The 23,812-nt window shown below is 46.9% G+C and overlaps 1 gene segment (V, D, J or C); it reads left to right on the forward strand.

The window, feature by feature from the left end:
* Positions 1 to 23,812, forward strand: part of LOC138521168 (T-cell receptor alpha chain constant-like) — a 155,020-nt gene that overhangs the window by 43,661 nt on the left and 87,547 nt on the right. The window contains 1 exon segment of the C gene segment in view: positions 22,459 to 22,737. Within this exon segment, the coding sequence occupies positions 22,459 to 22,737 (279 nt within the window).

A 23,812-nucleotide genomic window follows, 5' to 3' on the forward strand; every position in this document is an offset into this window, starting at 1 on the left:
TGTCCCTGGCGGACTCTTGGTCTGACCCTCTAGGGTCGTCCTAATGGCCAAACCAATAGTTGAGATTGTCCATAATGATAAATCTAGAAAGTGGTTTGAGGCATGCCACCAGATGGCTGGATAGCACTGTAATGAAATCCACAGAGTGAGAGGATGGCCTGTAAATTAATAATAAGTTAAGCATAGCCTCAACATTTATACCACTCTTGATCTGAATGGATTCAATGCCTTCTAGAATATTAACAGTGTTCCCCCAGATGGTAATGTGTGACTTAAAAATCAGCGCCACTCCACCCCCTCTTCCGGTAGGCCGATCTACTCTCAACATTGAGTATCCTTCTGGGACCGCAAGATTGAGGGAGGGGCCCGCGGTACTATGTGCCCAGGTTTCGGTAAGAGCACAAATGTCAATATCCAGCTCTTCAATATATATGCTGCTATCTCCACAGCATGCTTTAACAAGGATCAAGTGTTGAGTTGGAGCCAAGATATGTGGTGTATAGGTACAATTATGCTAATATTGTTTGATATTGTGACCGTTGGCTCCTGACCCATAGGATCACAAATGTTATATTGCTGAACGATGACAGGGTCAGGTGAATCGGTGTTCGGTGATGGAAGACCCCATTCCATGCTGTATATGGGTGGTGAAATGGTGTGCAGAGTAGTGGAAGATACCGGAATTAACCGTTCTCCATCTGCTGGACACGGATATGGCATGCCTATACGAATGCAGGCGTTGTTACTGTGGAAAGAAAACGTTAGGTGAGGGGTCACAATTGAATAAACACAGTGGACCTGATTTACAAAGTGTTTTGTTCTATGAAGTGTACCCATTGAGAAACACTTTTGGACTGATTAATAGAAAACATGCAGAGTCCCACAAAATACTGTGCACGTAAAACAACTTTGCGCCTACCTGCACACAAAAGTATGTTCTGTACATTCGCATATTCATGGAAATATAACCGCAAAGTAACCCTAGGCACAAAGAAATTAGAGGAGTGCCCGGAACGCCCACGACACCCCGCCCCTGCAAACCAAAACAACTGCATATGCCGATCTTTGTGCCTACTTAATCCCCACCATCAAGCACCCTGGTAATACTGCCAGCCAACACCCTGCAACTAAGGCAGAACACCAGCAGGACTGTGTATCAACCCCCCTAACCCAAAACTGCACCCCGAGGATCTGCTTTCTAATTATCGTAACTCATGGCAGCACCCGGATATTCTGCATACCAACCCCAGTAATTCAAGGCTGCAACCCGCTTATCTGCATAGGACCTCCCCCAACTCCAAGTGGCACCTCAACTACATGGCGTCACTCCTAAATTGCTATGTAAAGCATACTTTTGTGCATTGTATCCTATATGCATAGTGCTCTGCGCCTCCTGTCCTGTGGCAGTGAGTACACAAGGTTTGCGTGAAACTTTTCCCGATGTGAAGTTGCACGTTGGATTCCATGAATTCGGTTAGGTTTGCGCTTGACTCGCCTTGTGATTTCTCTTCATGGCTCGTCCTTCAACACAGTCACGTTATTCCTTTTTCCTCATTCTTCAGGGAAAATACGGAATATGCATGTTCTGCCCCTATTTATTTCCTTGCTTAGGCCCTCCCACACTTTGTGTGGAGTGTCACGCATAGCACTCGACTGCACGCAAAGTCGTGATGGACCTGCGCAAAGTCCCGGGAATACACAAAAAGTTCGACACATGAATGGCTCAAAGGAGTTTTGCGCACTGAAAAGTTGCGCAAAATCACTTTTCAGCACCCAAAACAATCTATGAATCAGGCCCTTTGTGACTCAGGACCAGAGTATTTTAATGCTCTTGCATAAACTTGTAGAAAATGGACAGATTTGTTTAGTTGGTTACATGTGCATGGTAAGGTAATGATCTGGCAACATTGAGAAATTCAATATAGTAGATACTTTGAGTGTGCTTAATCATGAGAGAGACTCACATTGTTGGAGGTTGAAATTAGCATTCGCCACCCAAAGCCTCAATCTCACATCTGGTGAAAAGGCTATCCAATAAGTACAGAAGAGTGACTGAAACCCACAAATTATGTAAGGAACTCTTTACTGTATAGGTGATGTACTTCACCCCATCTTTAGCTTAGTGCATTAGCTTACTGGCCGTTCACACAACTACTGACTGTCCATTGATGATACACACTCTTTGCAAAGAATTGTGTTTTGGCATGCTGGGATGCCCACTTAGGAAGAGCAAATCAACACATATGGCTAACTTCAGAATTGAGACAAAACTCCTCAGAATAGCAAACTCATGTTTGTGATTTTAAAGGGCACATATTGACTTTGACAAATGGAACTTTGAAACCTCAGTTGCAGGTAATGAGAATGTAGGAATTGCAATTGAAGGAGGAGAGAATTTAAACACAAAATCACAGATTGGTAGAAACAGATATCCACATAAAAGGCAGTAACACATGGTATTACATGTGCATGTATGCTTAGCTCACTTTGTATTTGTATTTATTTGTTTATATAGCGCTTTACGCCAAAGCACTGCACAATTGAACAACTTGGTACAAAAAACATAAACAATATAACGGTAGAAGCAAATTACAGTATGAATCAATCAATCAACAAACCAGTAAGAAGAACAATTAAACTGGAGGCAATAGGGAGAGAAAAGCAGTGGGAATATGAGGGAGAGGAGAGGAGAGAGGGGAAAGGGTGAGAGTGGCGTAGTAGGGAGTGGAGGGAGGGAATCAAGGAAAGGAGAAAGAAGGAGGGGGAGCAAGAAGGGGAGGGAGTTTCAAGGCAGGGGGTGGAGAAGGAAAGATTTAAGGGAGGTACAAAATCAGGAGAAAGTAGGAATAGAACGAATTGAGAGAGGTAGGGAGTTCCAGTGCAGGGGAGCTAGGAGCTGGAAGGAGCGGAAACGGGAGGGGTCACAAGGGAACGGAGGCACAGTCCGAAGGAAGCAATCAGCTGAGCGAAGGGAGCAGGAGGGAGTGTAGAAAGAGAGGAGGGAGGAGAGGTAGGGGGGAGCAAGTCCATGGAGAGATTTGAAGACAAGGCAGAGAAAGTGAAATTTAAGTTGAGAGTGAAATGGAAGCCACCCAAGGGAGGAGAGGGAAGCTGAGATAGAGTCACAGGAGGTAAGGAGACAGAGGGTACGGATAGCAAAGTGGTAGATAGACTTGAGGGGATCGAGATGAGAAGTAGGTAGGCCAAAGAGTAAGGAGGAGCAGTAGAAGAGGCGAGAGAAGATAAGAGCGGAGATTTAGTAGCATGAAAGGTGAGAGAAGGGCGGATTTTGAGAATATTGAAGAGGTGGTAGCGACAGGCACGAGAAGTGAGAGAGATATGGTGGGAGAAAGAGAGAGAGGAGTCAAAGTGAACTCCTAAGTTATGAGCGTGGAGAGAGATAGGGAGATAAGTGGGAGGGAAGTGAATGAAAGGGGGAGGGGAGGGAGAGGGAAGAGAGTTGGAGGGGAAAAAGACGACTTCAGTCTTGTCAGTGTTGAGGGAGAGAAAGCGGGAAGACATCTAGTTCTTTATGGCAGTAAGGCAGGAAGAGAGTTTCAGGTGGAGGTCGGATGAGAAGGAAGAGAAAGAAAGGAAGAGTTGAGTATCGTCGGCATAGAAATGGTGGGAAATGCCAAACGAGGAGATAACAGGGGCAAGGAGGGAGGTGTAGAGCGAGAAAAGGAAAGGACCAAGCACTGAACCCTGAGGTACTGAACCTCAAGAGGTTGGGATGGAGAGGACCGGCCACCACAGGAAACAGTGAAAGAGCGGGAGGAGAGGTACGAGGATAGCCAGTTAAGGACAGAGCCTGTGAATCCAAAGGAGGAGAGGGTGTTAAGAAGGAGGGGGTGATCGACAGTGTCGAAAGCAGCAGAGAGGTCAAGAAGAATGAGGACTGAGGATTGCTTAGAGTGTCGAGCAGAGAGGAGGGAGTTAAGGATATAGGTAAGAGCAGTTTCAGGAGAGTGTTTAGGACGGAAGCCAGATTGGGAGGGGGGTAGGAGGGAGAGATTGGTGACCAAGGTTGAGAGCTGGGAGTAGGCGATGTGCTCTAGCAGCTTAGCGAGGAATGGAAGGAGAGAAATAGGGAGGAAGATGGGTGCAGCATGTTTTTGTTTAGCCTCCAAACACTGTGTGGATATTGCTAACAACAAACTAACCTTTGGCAAAGGCACATCATTGACTGTAAAGCCAAGTAAGTGAGACAGCAACCCACCAACGTAATACTAAAAAGTGATAGTTAATTTTACACAAATATTTTCAATAAAGAAACACATATGGGCATTTCCAGAAAAGATGAGATAAAGTTACAACTGACGTATAATTTTCTATAATTTGAAAAATTTATTTAGGTGCAGTGTCTCATTTAAACAGATGTACACCAGTTGCTTCATTGCTACCTTTATTAGTTTAAGAATATTTAGGGCCTAATTCACTGGAGCGTTTTATAACGTCAAAACCGCATTGGAAAACACTCTGTGAATTAGGCCCTTAGTCATTCAATCTAACTTCCTGAAAACAGCAGCAAAAGCAATTTTCACAAAGTGAAGTGGCAAACACTTCAAATTGGCCTTCTATTAGTGCACAGTTGAGAAGGTCAGTGGAGGGCAAAGTACCAGTATTCCAATTAAATTTCTTAAGCAAAGGTGTCCTCTGGGAGGGAAAAAAGATTAAGAGATGTGCATAGATTGCTTGAAAATAACACGCAATGGAATTACACACACTGTTAAGACTATCCACGGCTCTATGGGCTTGATTTACAAAAATGTTTTCAATGGGGATTTCCCTTGTTAAAACATGTCTGTAAATCAGGCCCTCTGTGTATCTAAATGTAGCATTAGCTATTACAAAAGCAATGTTTATAAAATATAATTACATTAAGGTTACCGCGTTAACACATTATTATCTTTTACAATTGCTTTTTATGTAAATATAAATCTGACTTAAGCATATCCGGTTATCTCTTTAAAATAATTTTCAATTCCAAGGCTGAAAACAAATGTGAGAAGATACCACAGAGTTCCAGAAATATAAAGTCTGAAACATCTGAGATGTGCATTTAGAATCAATTATATGGATCAAGATGTTTACTGTGCTATTTGTGAAGGGCTATTACTGTGTTCTGTTTGTCATCTTTTCCTATTGCCTTTTAACATGATTGTTAACAATTTCCCCTTCCTTAACATGTACATAGTTTACAGTTTCAATCAATGATGTGCTTTGCAAATCTTGATAAATGTATACTTATTGGATTTTGTTGAGTGCAACGCTTTTATGGCAATAATAGAGGTGCACAATGGTTCTTTAGTTTCACTAATCAATTCTAGACAGCAAGTTATCATTTATTAGCACATGGAGATCGTTATTGACCTCCTCTCAGCCCATCTGAATGTTTAGAATGCAGTCAATAACTACTGCCAATGAAAGTATTCTGAACATTCAAGAGGGCCTGATTCATGGAACTGTGCAAAGTGGATTTTTACAGTGCAAAGTCAGCACATATTCATGTTTGCTGTACAAAATGACTTTGCATGGACTACTTTGCACTGCAAAAATACACTTTGCACAGTTCCATGAATAAGGCTTTGTGTTGGCAGTGCAAATTCACTTTTCAGCATTGCAAAGTCACTTCGAACCGTGCAGAAAATTCCATGAATCGGGCCTAGAGTCTTCAGAAGCAGACAGGGAAACAACAAACCAATTTCCAGGCAACATCTTTTCAACCACACACTTCCTCTCTTGATTAGCTTCTTTGTCGGCTGCAACATTCTGCATAACACACAAAAGAGACACTATTCTTTTACATTAAAACTAGAGCATGTTGATTTTAAACCTGTTCCAGTTCAACTAAGTTGCAATTAAAGTTCGTAATTTCAGAAGACAACCATGCTATTTAAATACTACAAAATGAAATTACATTTAGGGCCTGATTTATAAAACTTTTCTATGGGACTTTCCCATGTTAAAACATTTTTCTAAATTTGCCCCTTAATTTACTAACTCGGTTTGTCTATTTACTCACTTATAGGGTAACATTTTTTAGTCGTCTACCAAAACTCCAAAACGATACTGCTACCACCACCATGTGCTAATAGCCTTAAAGACCTCGGGAGTGTGTCATTATCGCTTGGGATAATGACCCTTCACCAACTTATGGCCCTGGTCTTTGCCTCAGTCCAGAACTTGGTGGCATATCACTATCCCGCGATAATAACCCCTCAATTGGTTTGTAAGGCTATACTATTAGTCTGCTACTAATTGTGTTGGGGTCAAAATAATCAACATAGTATGCATTTGCTCACTCCACAGCCAACACAAATAATTATATTTGAAGATAGGTTTATATAGCCCAGTTAAATATTATCTAGAATTTCATTACATTTAACACCAATGTGTGATCTAAGGTAATGCTTCTGGTGTGGACCAATAACTTTGACCATGATTATTTATTCACTTTAAACCAGATTGCTCCAAAGCCTTTTTTTCACTATTTAACATACTTATTGTAACACATGTCATTTAGCTTCAATTCCTGGTAATTATGAAAGTCATACAGGTTAAGGTACATTTCAATTTGGTGGAACAATAGAGATTTTGAAATTGTAGAGGACCTACACCACAAAGGATTTTCAAATGTTCAGTAGCTTGTAATTAGAATTGCTCCCACAACATTTCTTGCGATGATGCCAAATTTTGATTTTATAAAATGTCTATCTTCAACCAAATTATTGGAGCAAGTTTTAACTTCTTTAAAATATGGGTTGTACAAAATACAGATATTGTAGCTTTTTGTTAAGTGATGCTTCAATGTGTGAATGCCGGGTCTGGTTATAAGTACACATTTGGAAGAGGGACTCATTTGATTGTTAACTCAGGTAAGAACAGTTACAGTATTTATAATTTTCAGTCTATTGTTTGTCTAATATATGAACACACTCATAGAATTTGGAACATGCCACCCTAGATATTCTCAGTAATGTAGAAGCACTAGCGGTAGGCTTGTTCTTAGTGGAGTAGATGTTCCTGTTTCAAGTTTGTGATTGCTGTGTAATTTAGTGGTGTTAGTAAGTCCATTTGTTTACAATTAGGCAGCTGTTTATACACAGTGAAACTACACCCTTCTGATCAGGCCCAGTAAATTTGATCATTGTTTGCCTTTTATGTTGTGCAGAGGGTGCCTAAGTGATCGGTTTAAGCCAAAAGGCTCCTCTTAATAATGTAGGTTAAATGTGTGTACACAACAGGCCCTACGTGCATGTTTTGGTTATAAAAATAAAAGTAATCTATGTTAATATGTACTTTAATGTGTCTTGCAAACTCTGAGAATTAAGAATGTTATACTCTTTGTGATATTAAAATATTAAACAATTTTACCTTTATTTGCTTTAGCAGATCAGTAGTTGTTGCCTTAGTCACCACACTTTTCAACCGAATGAGGTCCTTTTCAAGGCTCTAAGATATTCAAATATATACATGTGTCCATTTCTTTCGTATTCATGTTAGATGCAATTGTCCTGTGACATCCTATAATCCAAAGCATTTCTTGAAAAGAGAGATCACTTATTATAAATATTAAAAATGTGTGCTTCAGTTGGATCAACTCAGTTAGTCAACTGGACATTGGTCAGAACGCCAATGGTGATTATGGTGGGGTGATAAAAGACACTCCAATATTCGAATATTAAGATTACCACAGGAAAGAAAAAATGAGAGGAAATCTGAGGAATTAATACAAATTCCTGCAACATTACATTTAAAGTTTGAGATCGGTAATACACCTTGAAACTTAGCTCTTTAATAGGATGGACAATATGAATCCTGTGGAAAGATCTCACATATATGCTAAACAATGAAACATTTGATATTTAGAATGGTGAAGGGTCTTGACTGTCTGGTTGACTAATTGAGCTGACCCAAGTGGAATGCTAATTTAAAATTTTTATAAGAAGTGATCTCTCGTTTCATGAAATGCTTTGGATTTTTGGATGTCACAGGACCATTGCATCTTATATAAATTTGTAAGCAATGGACGCTTGTATATATTTTAATATTTGAAATTGCCATCTTAGAGCCTTGAAAGGACTTCCTTGGGTCAAAAAATGTACTGTCTAAGGCAACGACTAGTAATCTGCTAAAGTAAATAAACTTTAAATCATTTATTATCACAAAGAGTATAACATTCTCACTTCTCAGAGTTCACAAGATACACTAAACTGCATATGAGCATGGAAAACTTCTTTATATAACCAAAACATGCACATTGGGGCATGGGGTGTTCACACACTTAACCTACTACTATTGAGGTTATGGGCATAACCTCTTACACCCATGAACACAGTAAGCCTTTATATTACCAGTACCAATTCTTAATCTTGGCACAGCACGCACTGTCTGTTTTTTTTCCCAAATACATAGATTGCCTTTTAATAATGTGTTTGAAGGAATTGCAGAAGATGGACTACAAAATGATTGAAACTTCAAACTTGAGTTTTCAAAGGTTTTTTACAAGCATTAGCTTTAATATTTCCATCATGTTGCGTATTCACTAGATATGCTATTTGTCATCTGAGACGCACACTAAACTGATTGTTCCCAGCTGTGCAGTGGCTTGGAAGTATTGAGTGGAGGTTATTTTCAAATGAGCGGCTTGTTTGACATGAACTCTCAAGGAAAAGCGAGTAACATTTGCTCAAAAAGGAAAAAGTGAAATGTACTAATTTTCTTATATCTGAAAGTAGACTGCATGTAAGGAAATCTGAAGAATTAACTGTGGCTGGTGATTATGAGAGGCAAGCAAGGATGGGACTCAGTCAGCTGCTTGTCAATCTCTGACTGCTAAAACATTTCTTTGGGCCTCATTAGGACCCTGGCGGAGAGGGTATTACGCCAGCGTAGTGCATGGCGTACCTCTCCGCCATACTACGAGTTCCCGTAGCGCCATGGAGGTTTTCTCCGCCTGGTTTTACCAGCCGGAGAAAACCATGGCGCTACGGGACCTCGTTGTTAATTACGCCACCGTATTTTACGGTGGCGTAATTAACTCCTTCCCCACTCCCATTATACCCTATGGGGCAAAAATGGGAATGGGGAAGGGCAGAATGGGGATTGGGGATTTACCGCTCCGCCGAGGTCGGAATGGGGCGGTAAATCCGCCAACCCCCATGGCGCTATCGGCGGCTTTCCGCCATGCTTCGCGGTGCATTTAGCACCGCGAAATCCGCCTGGGTCGTAATGAGGCCCTTTGTCTTCTGATTTCCCTGTCAGGCACTGAACGTCAGGATTTCTTTTGTCAGGCCCATATATGTAGTTATTTGACTTTCCTGTCTGGATGTATCTACATTTTTTTTTACTAAGTTCCCTTTCAGTCTTTGCCTTTTAGTAATGTACCTGATTTCTCAGCTAGTCTCTGCATGTCATAAATTCCTCTTGACCTTACCAATCAATATTGCTATTAAATTGTATGCCCAAATATTCAAAGGTATCCACATTCTCTGCAGCAGCACCATCAATTATAAATCTTTTATCACAAGGACGCCTGCCTCTGTGAGTTTTACAGACTATTACCCTTGTCTTTTCTGTATTAATCGGCATTCCGTTAGCCTTTGTTACTATGTGGAAGGTGGATATTTGCCATTGTAGTCCAGCTGGGGTCTTAGAAATTAAAACTGTGTCATCCGCAAAAAATAAAGCGCCAGTATTATGATCTGCCAATCGTGGGTAGCACCTTTAACATTGTTAGCTGCTATTAGAGGATCATTAATATACAATAAAAACAACAAGGAGGATAACCCCCCCCATACCTTACACTCATGGAGAGATTAAATGCTGATTGCGTTCTCCCATCAAAACCCATCATTTCTGCCAAAGAACACATTTACATGGTATCATTTGTAATCTATATATCTCTTGATACCCATCTTCTGTAACCAACTTGCTCATCTTGGAAATAGTTACTATCTTCTCGCGAGCTCTCTAAACGGTCCAAGATTGAGAATATTTTCATAAATGCACAAGGGAAATTGGGCAATCATTTCTGGGAGAGTTGCTGTCACCTTTCTTTTATATTGGCACTATTACCACACCTAGAGAACGATAAGGTATTTTCTGATTGAGAATTATTTTGTTAAAACATGTAGTTATGTAAAGTATTCCCCCTAAACACGTCAGCAGAAATGCAAAATGCACCTGGGACCTTATCAAATCTTTGTGAGGCAATGGTTTTATTTATTTTATCTGCATTTCAGGTTACCGGCAGAGGCGCATATAGTGGGCCTGATTTACAAAAACACTTTGGAATGGGAAAACCCCATTGAAAAAGGCTTTGTAAATGAGGCCCAGTATCTTTTGACATGGAATGAATGGATTATCATTCTACTTAACTCGGAAATATGATCACAGCTAGCGTTATAGAAGTTATTCAAATTGGTAAATCAGGGGTATTACCCAATGTGTTCGAATGTAATTGATTGGATGGTAAATCTGGCCGAATTCAGCCAGTACCATTTGATCGATTAAATTCAAACAAATTGCAGGGGTGTCACCCGCTCCCCATGTGCACTATTGATGGCCTTGGGGACAGCAGGGGTATCCTCCGCTTCCTGTGGATTGGATGCAGGATGGGGAAAAAACATAAAAAAGAGAAAAGGGGACCCTGCGACGTCAGATCTGACCCGCGTTAGAGGGACGGAACTGACGCTGCAGGGTCAGGAGAGGAAGCGACATCCAAAAGGTAAGTGAGGCATGGGGGGGATGTGTTTTGAGGACTAGGGGGGTCAAAGTTTTGCCAGATCTGGCTGCAGCAAAATTGTATTTGTGGCAAAATTGATCACAGTCAATTCCGCCGTGAAGAATTCTGCCACGGCCAAATCACGTACACCCAAACCAGGTGTTGTCTCTGATATTATTATTCCTTGTGGGCAAGACATCTGAGCAATGCTCCTTCATCATTGTTTAGAACTCCTTTTGCCTTCCTCCTACGGAAGTGTTCTTCTAAGCCACCAATTACTTATTCAAGAATTCCTCCTTCTTCCTACCACTCTAGGTCCTTGTACTTCCTCCTCTTTCCCGCACAGCAGTTCTATCCGTATCACAAGTTGTTTGCAATCTAAGTTCATAATCCACACCTTTCTTAGCTGCCCTACAATCCTGATCAAAGCATTTTATTATATTCGGGCATCGGGATTTTACTTCCAAGAAGCAGGTGAGTGCATCCGTCCCCATTGCGAGCCCATTTGCCCACTTTAAATTAAAAAAAGTGCTCCCAGGCCTCGTGCGCCTCTGCACTCCCCGGCAACCATTTCCTGGTCTCCCCTCTCCCTCCCGCCTCCCAACCCACCACCGCTTCCCATTGGCTAATAATATCCTGTCGTTTCGGGTCTAGCAACCCGCTCACTGCCATCTGCTTCATTTTACTTCCAAGAAGCAGGTGAGTGCAGCCGTCCCCATTGCAAGCCCATTTGCCCTCTTTAAATTAAAAAAAGTGCTCCCAGGCCTTGTGCGCCTCTGCAGTCCCTGGCGACCACTTCCTGGTCTCCCGTCTCCCTCCCGCCTCCCAACCCGCCCGCTGCTTCCCATTGGCTAATAATATCCCCTTGTTTTGGGTCTAGAAACCCACTCGCTGCCACCTGCTTCATTTTACTTCTAAGAAGCAGGTGAGTGCAGCCGTCCCCATTGCGAGCCCATTCGCCCACTTTAAATTTAAAAAAAAGTAGTCCCAGGCCTCGTGAGCCTCTGCAGTCCCCGGCGACCATTTCCTGGTCTCCCCTTTCCCTCCCTCCTCCCAACCTGCCCACTGCTTCCCATTGGCTAATAATATCCCGTTGTTTCAAGTCTAGCAACCCGCTCGCTGCCACCTGCTTCATTTTACTTCCAAGAAGCAGGTGAGTGCAGCCGTCCCCATTGCGAGCCCATTTGCCCACTTTAAATATAAAAAAAACTGCTATCCAGCCCTTGTGCGCCTCTGCAGTCCCCGGCGACCATCTCCTGGTCTCCCCTCTCCCTCCTGCCTCCCAACCTGCCCACTGCTTCCCATTGGCTAATAATATCCTGTTGTTTCAAGTCTAGCAACCCGCTCGCTGCCACCTGCTTCATTTTACTTCCAAGAAGCAGGTGAGTGCAGCCGTCTCCATTGCGAGCCTATTTGCCCAATTTAAATTTTTAAAAAGTGCTCCCACGTCTCGTGAGCCTTTGCAGTCCCTGGCGACCATTTCCTCATCTCCCCTCTCCCTCCCACCTCCTAACTCGCCCACCGCTTCCCATTGGCTAATAATATCCTGTTGTTTCGGGTCTAGCAATCCACTCGCTGCCACCTGCTTCATTTTACTTCCAAGAAGCAGGTGAGTGCAGCCGTCCCCATTGCGAGCCCATTTGGCCACTTTAAATTAAAAAAAAGTGTTCCTAGGCCTTGTTGCGCCTCTGTAGTCCCTGGCGACCATTTCCTGGTCTCCCCTCTCCCTCCCGCCTCCCAACCCGCCCACTGCTTCCCATTGGCTAATAATATCCCGTCATTTCGGGTCTAGCAACCTGCTCGCTGCCACCTACCCTCCTCCCGGGCCCACCCCCGTCCCGCGGTTGGTGCTATTGACGGTCTTAACCAACCTTCCCTGGGCAGCCCACTGCCCGGCAGCCCCTGTGGCTAAGGGCCCCAAGGCAAAGGGCGCCTCCTACAAAGGCGGCTCCAGGAGGTGTCAGCAGGTGTCCGCAGGGGGAGCCAGTAAAGCCAGAGGTCAACAGACACCAACAAAAACTTAAGTGTGGCATGGGTGGGGTGTAGAGCAATTACTCTACACCAGAAAGCCCCTGTCACTCTACCTTACCTTCCAATAAAAAAGACTGCCATAGACTTAGCCCAGTCATACTTAGAAAGAGTTGTGACCACCAGCCTGATTTATCCATGACAGTATTTGAAATGTTACCTTGCACTGCATCCTAACATACTAGTCAATGTTAACAAGTGTCACACATGGAGGGAATCGTGGACGCCAGCCTGCATCGCATCTGGATAGGATTGTGAATATTAGCATATGCCACACTTAGAATTGAGAACATCAGCCTGCGACATATCTAGACAGGATTGTGAATATTAGCATATGCCACACTTAGATGGAACCTTGAATGTTAGCATGTACCACACTTAGACGGAATTCCCAACTTTAGCCTGTGTCGCATCTAGATAGGATTGTGAATGTTAGCATATGCCACACTTAGATGGAACTTGAATGTTATCATGTGCCACACCTCGACGGAATTCCTAACTTTAGCCTGCGTCGCATCTAGATAGGATTGTCAATGTTAGCATATGCCACACTAAAATGGAACTTGAATGTTAGCATGTGCCACACCTAGACGAATTCCCAACTTTAGCCTGCATCACATCTAGATATGATTGTCAATGTTAGCATATGCCACACTTAGATGGAACTTGAATGTTAGCATCTGCCACACTTAGAATTGAGAACATCAGTCTGCACCATATCTAGACAGGACTGTGAATGTTAGCATATCCCACACTGAGATGGAACTTGAATGTTAGCATGTGCCACACCTGGATGGAATTCTTAACTTTGGCCTGCGTTGCATCCGGATAGATTGTGAATATTAGCATATGCCACACATAGATGGAACTTGAACGTTAGCATCTGCCACACTTAGAATTGAGAACAATAGCCTGCGCCATATCTAGATAGGATTGTGAATGTTAACATATGCCACACTTAGAATTGAGAACATCAGCCTGCCCCATATCTAGATAATTATTGTGAAGGTTAGCGAGTTCCACACTTAGACGGAATTATATAGATCAGCTAGTACTACACTTTGACTGAATGTTAGCATGTTAAGGGGCCAATTCATAGAATTCGGCGCACAAGTGGCGCACGCGGCTGGCGCACAGTGTGCGCGTGCGGTAGTCTGCGCCAGCCGCGTGCGCCGAAACACATTCAGGCGCACAGCGTATTCATGGATTCCAACATCCACAACCAGCCGTGGCGCAGAGTGGCGCAGCGACCCTGCAGCAGCGTCAGTTACGCCCCCAAGAACGCCCCTTGCGCAGGGAAAAGCCATCAAAATCCCCAATCCAGCGCAAAGGGCAGCAGCAAACGCAGAGCGGGGAGCGTGTATTTCAGGGGTGTGCGAGAAATTCTACACGCGATTGGCCTGGGTACGTGTATTACAGGGGTGCGTGAGAAAATCTACACGCGATTGGGCTGGGTACGTGGATTTCAGGGGTGCGCGAGAAATTCTACACGCGATTGGGCTGGGTACGTGGATTTCAGGGGTGCGCGAGAAATTCTACACGCGATTGGCCTGGGTACGTGGATTTCAGGGGTGCGCGAGAAAATCTACACGCGATTGGGCTGGGTACGTGGATTTCAGGGGTGCGCGAGAAATTCTACACGCGATTGGCCTGGGTACGTGGATTTCAGGGGTGCGCGAGAAAATCTACACGCGATTGGGCTGGGTACGTGGATTTCAGGGGTGCGCGAGAAATTCTACACGCGATTGGCCTGGGTACGTGGATTTCAGGGGTGCGCGAGAAAATCTACACGCGATTGGCCTGGGTACGTGGATTTCAGGGGTGCGCGAGAAATTCTACACACGATTGGCCTGGGTACGTGGATTTCAGGGGTGCGCGAGAAATTCTACACGCGATTGGCCTGGGTACGTGGATTTCAGGGGTGCGCGAGAAATCCTACACGCGATTGGGCTGGGTACGTGGATTTCAGGGGTGCGCGAGAAATTCTACACGCGATTGGCCTGGGTACGTGTATTACAGGGGTGCGCGAGAAATTCTACACGCGATTGGGCTGGGTACGTGGATTTCAGGGGTGCGCGAGAAATTCTACACGCGATTGGCCTGGGTACGTGGATTTCAGGGGTGCGCGAGAAATCCTACACGCGATTGGGCTGGGTACGTGGATTTCAGGGGTGCGCGAGAAATCCTACACGCGATTGGCCTGGGTACGTGTATTACAGGGGTGCGCGAGAAATTCTACACGCGATTGGGCTGGGTACGTGGATTTCAGGGGTGCGCGAGAAATTCTACACGCGATTGGCCTGGGTACGTGGATTTCAGGGGTGCGCGAGAAAATCTACACGCGATTGGCCTGGGTACATGGATTTCAGGGGTGCGCGAGAAATTCTACACGCGATTGGCCTGGGTACGTGGATTTCAGGGGTGCGCGAGAAATCCTACACGCGATTGGGCCTGTGCGAGTGGGGCAGTGTATTACGTAGGTGTGCGGGAAGTTGAAGAGGTGAATTGCCAGTGTGGGTCCTCCCAGGTCTCCCCTCTACCCCCTCCACGACCTCTGCAGGCAGCCCACACCACAGGGGACTACCCTGCACCCCTGGTCATGTCCCGCAGGCAGCCCATCCACCATGGGCATGCCCCCCAGCCAAGCCACATGTCCCCTTGCACCCCCACCCCCCAGCAGGCCCCCACCCATGTCTCCCAGCACCCCCACCCCTCCAGTCACCAGGGGCAGCCTCCACAAGGCCCCCACCCATGTCTCCCACCACCCCCACCCCTCCAGTCACCAGGGGCAGCCTCCACCAGGCCCCCACCCATGTCTCCCAGCACCCCCACCCCCCCCAGTCACCAGGGGCAGCCTCCACCAGGCCCCCACCCATGTCTCCCACCACCCCCACCCCTCCAGTCACCAGGGGCAGCCTCCACCAGGCCCCCACCCATGTCTCCCAGCACCCCCACCCCCCCAGTCACCAGGGGCAGCCTCCACAAGGCCCCCACCCATGTCTCCCACCACCCCCACCCCTCCAGTCACCAGGGGCAGCCTCCACCAGGCCCCCAACCATGTCCCACTCATGTCCCCTTGCACCCCCACCCCCCAGCAGGCCCCCACTCATGTCCCCTTGCACCCCCACCCCCCAGCACTGTGGGGCACCTGCCACCAGGCCCCCACCCATGTCTCCCACCACCCCCACCCCTCCAGTCACCAGGGGCAGCCTCCACCAGGCCCCCAACCATGTCCCACTCATGTCCCCTTGCACCCCCACCCCCCAGCAGTGCAGGGGCAGCCTCCACCAGGCCCCCACCCATGTCCAACTCATGTTCCCCACCCAACATGTCATCACAATCCAGAACCCTGGTCTCTATGGTCAGCCCCCAAATGCAAAACACCCACCCGAGTATTGCATCCACCCACTCATAATTTGCAATCACATCACAGAACACCAATTGGAAGTTCCGAAACAAACACATGTCCCTCACATACACCCAATGGGTGTCAGTGAATCTCAAAACACATAACATGAAATGCATGAAAACAATGAGATACCACACATTGAAGTTCAACAAAAAAATAATGTATTAAAGGAAACATGAATAGAATCAAAAATGAAGAAACAGAAATGTGAATGTAAAAAAATGAAAAGAAGCATGTCCGTTCAAAATAAAAAAAATAAAAACATATTGAAATCCAAAGTAATGTTGTACAAAGTCAATGTCCACAAAACAAAATCCAATGGGAAATAAAAATAAAAGCCATTGATCCATGGAGAATGTTAAAAAAGAAAGTATGTACAATGCAAGAAGCCAGGGTCCATTATCCCAACAAAATAAAGGAAACCTATCTAACTACACTAACTAATAAAAAAAATATATACAAAAATGTGGCCAATGTCCAAAAGGTCCAAATGAAACAAAAACAAAAATGAAACCTAACACTACCTACATAACTATGTACAAGGGCAGCGGGCTAGTTCCACGGCTCACTTCTGGATGTGCCGGGCCAGGGCATCATCGAACTCCTCCTCAATGTCCCGGAGGCGGTCCTCCTCCATGGCCCCGAGGGTCCGCAGGGCCGTCGACGTGTCCACCTCCAAACCCCTGCGGATTGCCTCGAGGCACTCGGCCCGCCTCAGGGCCCTCTGCATGGAGTTCTCCGCCCTGACCATTGAGAGCAGTGCCTCTTCCGCCCGCTGCCGCTCCGCATCTATGGCGTGGCCCAACCGCTGCCACACGGAAGACACTTTTTGTCCTGGGTCCTCCTGCCCTCCGGCCGATGCCTGCCCCTCCGATGTCGAAGGCCCCGAGCCTTCATGGCTCCCACCATGGTGCTGCTGCTGCTGTGCCTCTGCCCCTGCACTGCCTCCTGCTGCCTGCACATCCTCCGCCGGCTGGGGTGCAGTCGTTGACGTGGCCACCCCTGCTGGACGTCCGACTCCCGACTGTGGCAGGGATGCCTCCTCCACCAGCCTGGCCGCACCGTCAGAGGCAGCTCCACAGGGCACCCAGGTGACTGATGGGTGGGAAGATGGCACAGAGGACGACTGGCGCGTAGGGGGTCCAGCTGAGGAGGGGGTCGTGGCAAGCCCCATCAGACGGAGTAATCCGGCCTGGGTGACCTGTCCCAGCAGGCTGACGTGGTCAACGAGCCATTCGAGATGACGTGCAGTCTCTTCATGAAAAGACTGCAGGTCACCTCGCATGGCCCGTTGACGCAACGCCACACCAGCCAGGACAGGCTCAACCCGGGCCTGGATAGCCACGTCCGCAGGCAGAGGAAGGCCAGTTGACGTCAGCTCATCCCCTGCCTGAAAACTGGTCTGGACATAGGCATCCCTGCTGGTGCAAGATGATGCAGGGACAGGATCAGGGACAGGATTGCACACAGGCACCTCCGCGGCGGCCTGTGCTGCCTCCTGTCCCTGGTCCTGCACTGCACCACTAGCACCAGTGGGATCCCCACCCCCAGACCCCGTCTCTGGTGCTTGCACGGCCCCCTCCTCCACCAAACCCCCCACCAACCTGGATGACTCTGTGCCATCTTCCCCCGTTGGGCCCTGTGGGGTCCCAGCTGCCCCTTCTGCTGCCGAGGAGTCCAACTGCAACCTCCGCCTCTTGGACCTCCCCCCGGCAGCTGCGGCCTGGGACGCGGCACCGGACTCCTCACTCCCCGACGAGATGACAACATGGGAGGGGAGCCGGGCCTTGCGTCTCCGGCTGGTGGTGGGATCCCCGCTGCTGTGCTCCACAGCACCTTCTCCGCCCTCTTCATCAGTTGACGCTGCAGACAGGGAGAAACAAAACACACGCATCAGGGCAATGTACAATGGACACATACACACATGACAGTTGTACATGAGTGGCATTGGCAAACCTCAGACATGTCATCACGATCCCCAACACACATGTCATTACAACTCGCACACACGAGCCATACCACAGCCATATCGCAACTGCCAACACCATCCATACACATACAACAGCATGAGCAGCCAAAGGTGAGCCAGACATCACATGCAACACAGGAAGTGCACCACACATGTACACACACCACCACACTTGCATGCATGTGTACACCTCTGCCAAGTGTTGCAGTGTTCAGACGGGCATCCATGTCACATCTGCCCATCAGGCTTCCACATACCGCTGTCACATGCATCCATGTTGCATCACTGTTGCACCCTTGTCAAATACACACACATGCACATGTACACAGCGCTGATACATGCAGCTGAAAACAACATACATGCGTGACATCACGGACATGTCTACTCACATACACATTCATACAAACTTGTGTGCCCACACAACTGCATTTGGCATGCAAGCCCACACACACAGGCACCATCCATGTCTCACACATTACAGCCCTCGCATGTGTCAGCCCCACGGACCTGTACACCCGCACCCATACTCGACCCCATACAAACAGATGTGCAACCTGCACACTACTGAACAATCACCACACGCACTGCTCACAATCAGGATGCATGTACACTCACCGCTCGACTCCAGACGGGTCTGCCTCTCAAGGACCTGGACGTGGAGCGCTGGGGATATGTGTTCCAGGACCCCCATCTGTTCTTCCGACAAGTGGCCCCGGCGCCCCTTGGCATCCGCTGCCTTCAAGAGGCGCCGGGCCTTGTTCAGGGTCCTGGACCTGAAGTCCTCCCAGCGCTTCTTGACATGTTGGAAGTCGCGGACTGCCACCCCCTCCGCGTTGATGGCAGTCACGATGTCAGTCCAGATCCGAGTCCGTCCTTCCTTGTCGGCGCGGGAACTTCCGAAGAGGGCATCATACTGCCCCAGGACTTGCTCCACCAGGACACCAACTTCGGTGGCACTGAAGCTGGTGCCCCTCTGCCTCTCTGGCCGGGGGTTGTCAGTGGTCACAGATGGAGTTTGCCCCGACATGACAACCCCAGAGGCAGGAGTGGGTGGGCAACTGGGTCCTGGGGCTGGGCTGTGGAGCGATGGAATCCCAGTCGGGAGTCTTTGGTTCCAGCAGGGGTGGTCACACCAACAGCACCCCTGGCTGATGTGCAGGCAGCAAATGGCAGGGCACGTGGGCAGCAGGCAGTCAGGCAGCAGCAGATGGCAGGTGGGAGCGTGCTCGGGGCTCTGGGGGGCAGTAGTTCGGCCTTCTGGGCAGGAGCGTGGTCTTCCGTGTGCTTACGCGTGGCCAGCTTGATACGGAGTGATTTGGCACGTGAAAATTCTGCACGTCAGCGTGTAATTCGAGGAAAGGCCCTTAGCGCGTAAGCGCGTCTGCACGCATACGCATTTTCATTGGACCAAAGGCCCTCAGCGCGTGAGCGCGTCTGTGACGTGACGTGCGAGGGAGTATCCCTCATTGCACGTGATGACAGAACACACGTGGATTTCAGCCAATCGCGTGTGAAAGTTCACGGCACCCCGGAACACACGTACCCAGGCCAATGGCGTCACGTACCCAGGCCAATGGCGTGTGGAACTACCCGCGCACCCCGAAACACACGTACCCAGGCCAATGGCGTGTGGAACTACCCGCGCACCCCGAAACACACGTACCCAGGCCAATGGCGTGTGGAACTACCCGCGCACCCCGAAACACACGTACCCAGGCCAATGGCGTCACGTACCCAGGCCAATGGCGTGTGGAACTACCCGCGCACCCCGAAACACACGTACCCAGGCCAATGGCGTGTGGAACTACCCGCGCACCCCGAAACACACGTACCCAGGCCAATGGCGTCACGTACCCAGGCCAATGGCGTGTGGAACTACCCGCGCACCCCGAAACACACGTACCCAGGCCAATGGCGTGTGGAACTACCCGCGCACCCCGAAACACACGTACCCAGGCCAATGGCGTGTGGAACTACCCGCGCACCCCAAAACACACGTACCCAGGCCAATCGCGTGTAGATTTTCTCGCGCACCCCTGTAATACACGTACCCAGGCCAATCGCGTGTAGCATTTCTCGCGCACCCCTGAAATCCACGTACCCAGGCCAATCGCGTGTAGATTTTCTCGCGCACCCCTGTAATACACGTACCCAGGCCAATCGCGTGTAGCATTTCTCGTGCACCCCTGAAATCCACGTACCCAGGCCAATCGCGTGTAGCATTTCTCGCACACCCCTGAAATCCACGTACCCGCTCAATCGCGTATTTAACTTCCCGCGCGCCACTTTTTGGATGCGCTGGGACTCTACCGCCTGCCTTCGTGTGGCGGCCGTGTTTCAGCTTGTGCGTGTCTTTGGCTGTGCGTGGCTTTGCCCTATTCGATTCCATGAATACGTGTGGTTCGAGTGCGTGTGGGCGTTCCGTCTGCTTCCCTGCAGTACATCCCCAGTTACGCCCTTATTTTCGCGTGTTGTTCCCCATTCCGCGCGTTACGCCCCATGTCCCGCCCACTTTCTGGTGTGTGCGCTGCGGTTGTGCGCTTTCACTGTGCGCGTCGCGCACTCCTTTCGCGATGTTGCAGTGATGTGTGCGCCATGCACGGGTTTGGCGCACATCCCGAGGAAGACACGCGCAGGGACTTTGCGCCTCTTTTTTTCCGCTTGCGCCTGCTTGCGCCTGCTTGCGCCTGCTTGCGCGTAGATTTTCGGCGCACGTTTGTTCCATGAATCGGCCCCTAAATGTCATATAACCCACTAACCAATATAAACTCAAACTCTCTGCATACTTATCTCGCTCAAAAAACTCACACAACCACCTCTCGCACAATCAATCCACACGCACTTCACCACACTGCAACAACACATAATCCCCACCAACAGAACACGCAGACTGTACCCGATCCAATACTCGCACCAAAGCTCAGCACCCGGTGTCTACCGAGTTGAAGCTGCCAACAGTACACCACTCCTCTCACTAACCTACTCCTTTTTCACCTTACTAACCCATCCCACCTTCTCGTTTACAGATCCGCCAGAGTGCTTGGGGACCAATTCCGTTGGTGACAGTGCGCTATATAAGTACCTTTAACATAACATAACATCCTTTGCTACAAACGCGAGGGGCAGTAGTAATAAAGTCTAAAATGGTGAAACTGTAAAATGAATTGGCATATAAAGTTAATGCTTATAATAAACATCTATATGACGCAGATATTGGTTTTCTCTATTCAATTTAAAGCCCTGACGCCATTTGAAATCCATTGTCTGACATGGTATAGTATACAGGGTTTGCATGAGTAGGGCCAAACTGACCACCAATGGGTCATGGTCACTTTCCAGCCGTTCTTCCACTTTAAAGGCTTTCACCAACCCTCAGTTGGATAAAACAACTAGAATATACCCTATACTAGATTGTCCAAATTGAGATCTGTAAGCCACTCTAGCTGGGGTGTCTTCAGGCATTCTGCCATTAAATGCTCTTATCCCACAGGTGAAAAAAAGATGAGCTAACTGTTTAGCAAAGCAGTATTGACATTGGGAGAGGAATCAATTCAAGGTCAGATATTCCCCATAGCTCATCTCCAAATCCACTGATGGCTCAAATTGTGCATTGAAATCAACCACAGTAAATTCTATTGACTCAAATGTATGCATTCCAAAGAGTGGATTAAGAACCATTTCCAACTGTCCCAATGCAATTACCTCAGGCCTAAGATGTACATTTAGCAGTAATAATGAAATGGAGCTCTATGGTTCAATGTATAGGTCCAAAGATATGCTAACAACACACAGATCACTAAGCCTCTTCTTGGATGCCCTTTTGGTCATTTTTGTGCAGGATTACAATACAATTCATATCCTGGTATGCGTATTGGATGCAATGTCCATGTCTCTCACAAGCATATGTGTGACAAACTGACTTCTGCCCTGCAGGAGTACAAGGATGGGCAGAGCTTGCAGTGCACAGTGGTGGCACAAGTTATGGTTGCTTAGCTTGCCATAATTGGCACAATTCTGGGGGTTTTCGGTTTTACTTGTAACCATAATATGGATAGGTTGTTATTAGTACAAAGTAACTGTAATGTCCTTTTAAAAAAAGATTTTACACTGAATTTGATAGGTTTTTCTTAGGGCAACTGAACCATAACGTCCCTTTAACAAGGTTTTTTGACTGAATATATATATATATATATATATATATATATATACACAGCTTGCTGAACATTGTTCTTATAGGTCTGATTGTTAACATGATTTTCAGCGACTAGAGTTTATACTTTTGCTTGCCTTGACAACTGTTCTCCTTTACCTGCTCTCTTTTAGATATCCCAGACTCACCTCCTTCAGTCTATCTCTTAAAGCCAGCATCTGAAAGTGAAGGCCAGGTAGGCTCTGCCTGCCTAACCACAGATTTCTCCCCTGTTAATAAGGTCAAGGTGTTCCGCAATGACACAGAAGAAGGGAAAAGGGAAGCAACGCTGGTGCAAAGTCAGATGAAGTGGAGCTATGGAATTGTGGAATGGAGCACCAAGCAAAATGATACACAGTTCCAGTGCAATGCAAAATATAAGGATACAATGTACACAGCACAGGAAATCAAAGGTTGGTAGAGTATCTGAGTTTCTATAAACTGCAAAAATAAATGTTTGGTAACTGGGTGAAATGTTAAAATGCTTAGTTATAGATGCAGGCAGACCCACAGAGGGAAAGGAAAAGCACAGACAAGATGGTTCCTCTGAAATGATTGGTGTAGAATCTGTTCCATATCAGGATCAGCCTTTTAGAGTTTCCAGCCTGTCAGACATTCTGATAATTTCCCTATAGACCAACCTGTCTCATTTTATGAAGTACACAAGAATAGTGCTTTATTTGCAGGCACGCACAGAGTGTGCCTTATTCACAATGCCTTTTTCCAATGGGAAAATCCCATTGAATACACTTTTTTAATCAGGCCCAGTTTACAGTAAAAGCAGCAATGTTAGGCAGCGAACATTTAGTGCTGTGTGTCCTTGGTGGTCGAACTGTGACAGTTATTTCCGATGAGGCCTCTATATGATGACATTATGGGTAAAGGAATTATAATGTAATCAACCCAAACACAAATTATAAATAACACCTGACCACACGACCTCAGAAATCTGGCCAGGAATCCGCCCACAAAATACCCTACAGACAGAGTGATAACACTCCAGAAATCACATACAAGTTTACACGGGCTTCTCCACATTCACCATTTAAATAGCCAGATGTTTTTGGTGGCCGGGCCTTTCTCTAAAATGTAGCATGCAGTATCATGATGACAACCATGGGTATTTGAAAGCAATTTGGATACATGTTCATTGAAATTAAACATCTATTTGAACTGCTGCAGCTTTGCTTTCGAGGTTAAACACAAAAATGTGGTGCTATGTCTGACCAAGCTTATCTGGAATGAGGCATAGCTAGTGCAAATATAATCCTGAAGAGAGTAAATTGCAAAATAAAATGACTGCCAGACCGAAAGGTTTTTGCTTGGATAGTGGACTGGGCGACACATCTAAACATTAATCATTTTAGGTCATATGCATACATCCCCACGGCACCCAGAGAGTGTATTTCTATCGTGTTATCTTATTGCTAGGGACAGCATGTGAAAAGTGTGCTTTTTGTACTAATTGCTTCATTTCTGAGCCTTCAC

Source organism: Ambystoma mexicanum, chromosome 13, assembly GCF_040938575.1.
Source record: "Ambystoma mexicanum isolate Mex_15411 chromosome 13, UKY_AmexF1_1, whole genome shotgun sequence".
NCBI classification, from domain to species: Eukaryota; Metazoa; Chordata; class Amphibia; order Caudata; family Ambystomatidae; genus Ambystoma; species Ambystoma mexicanum.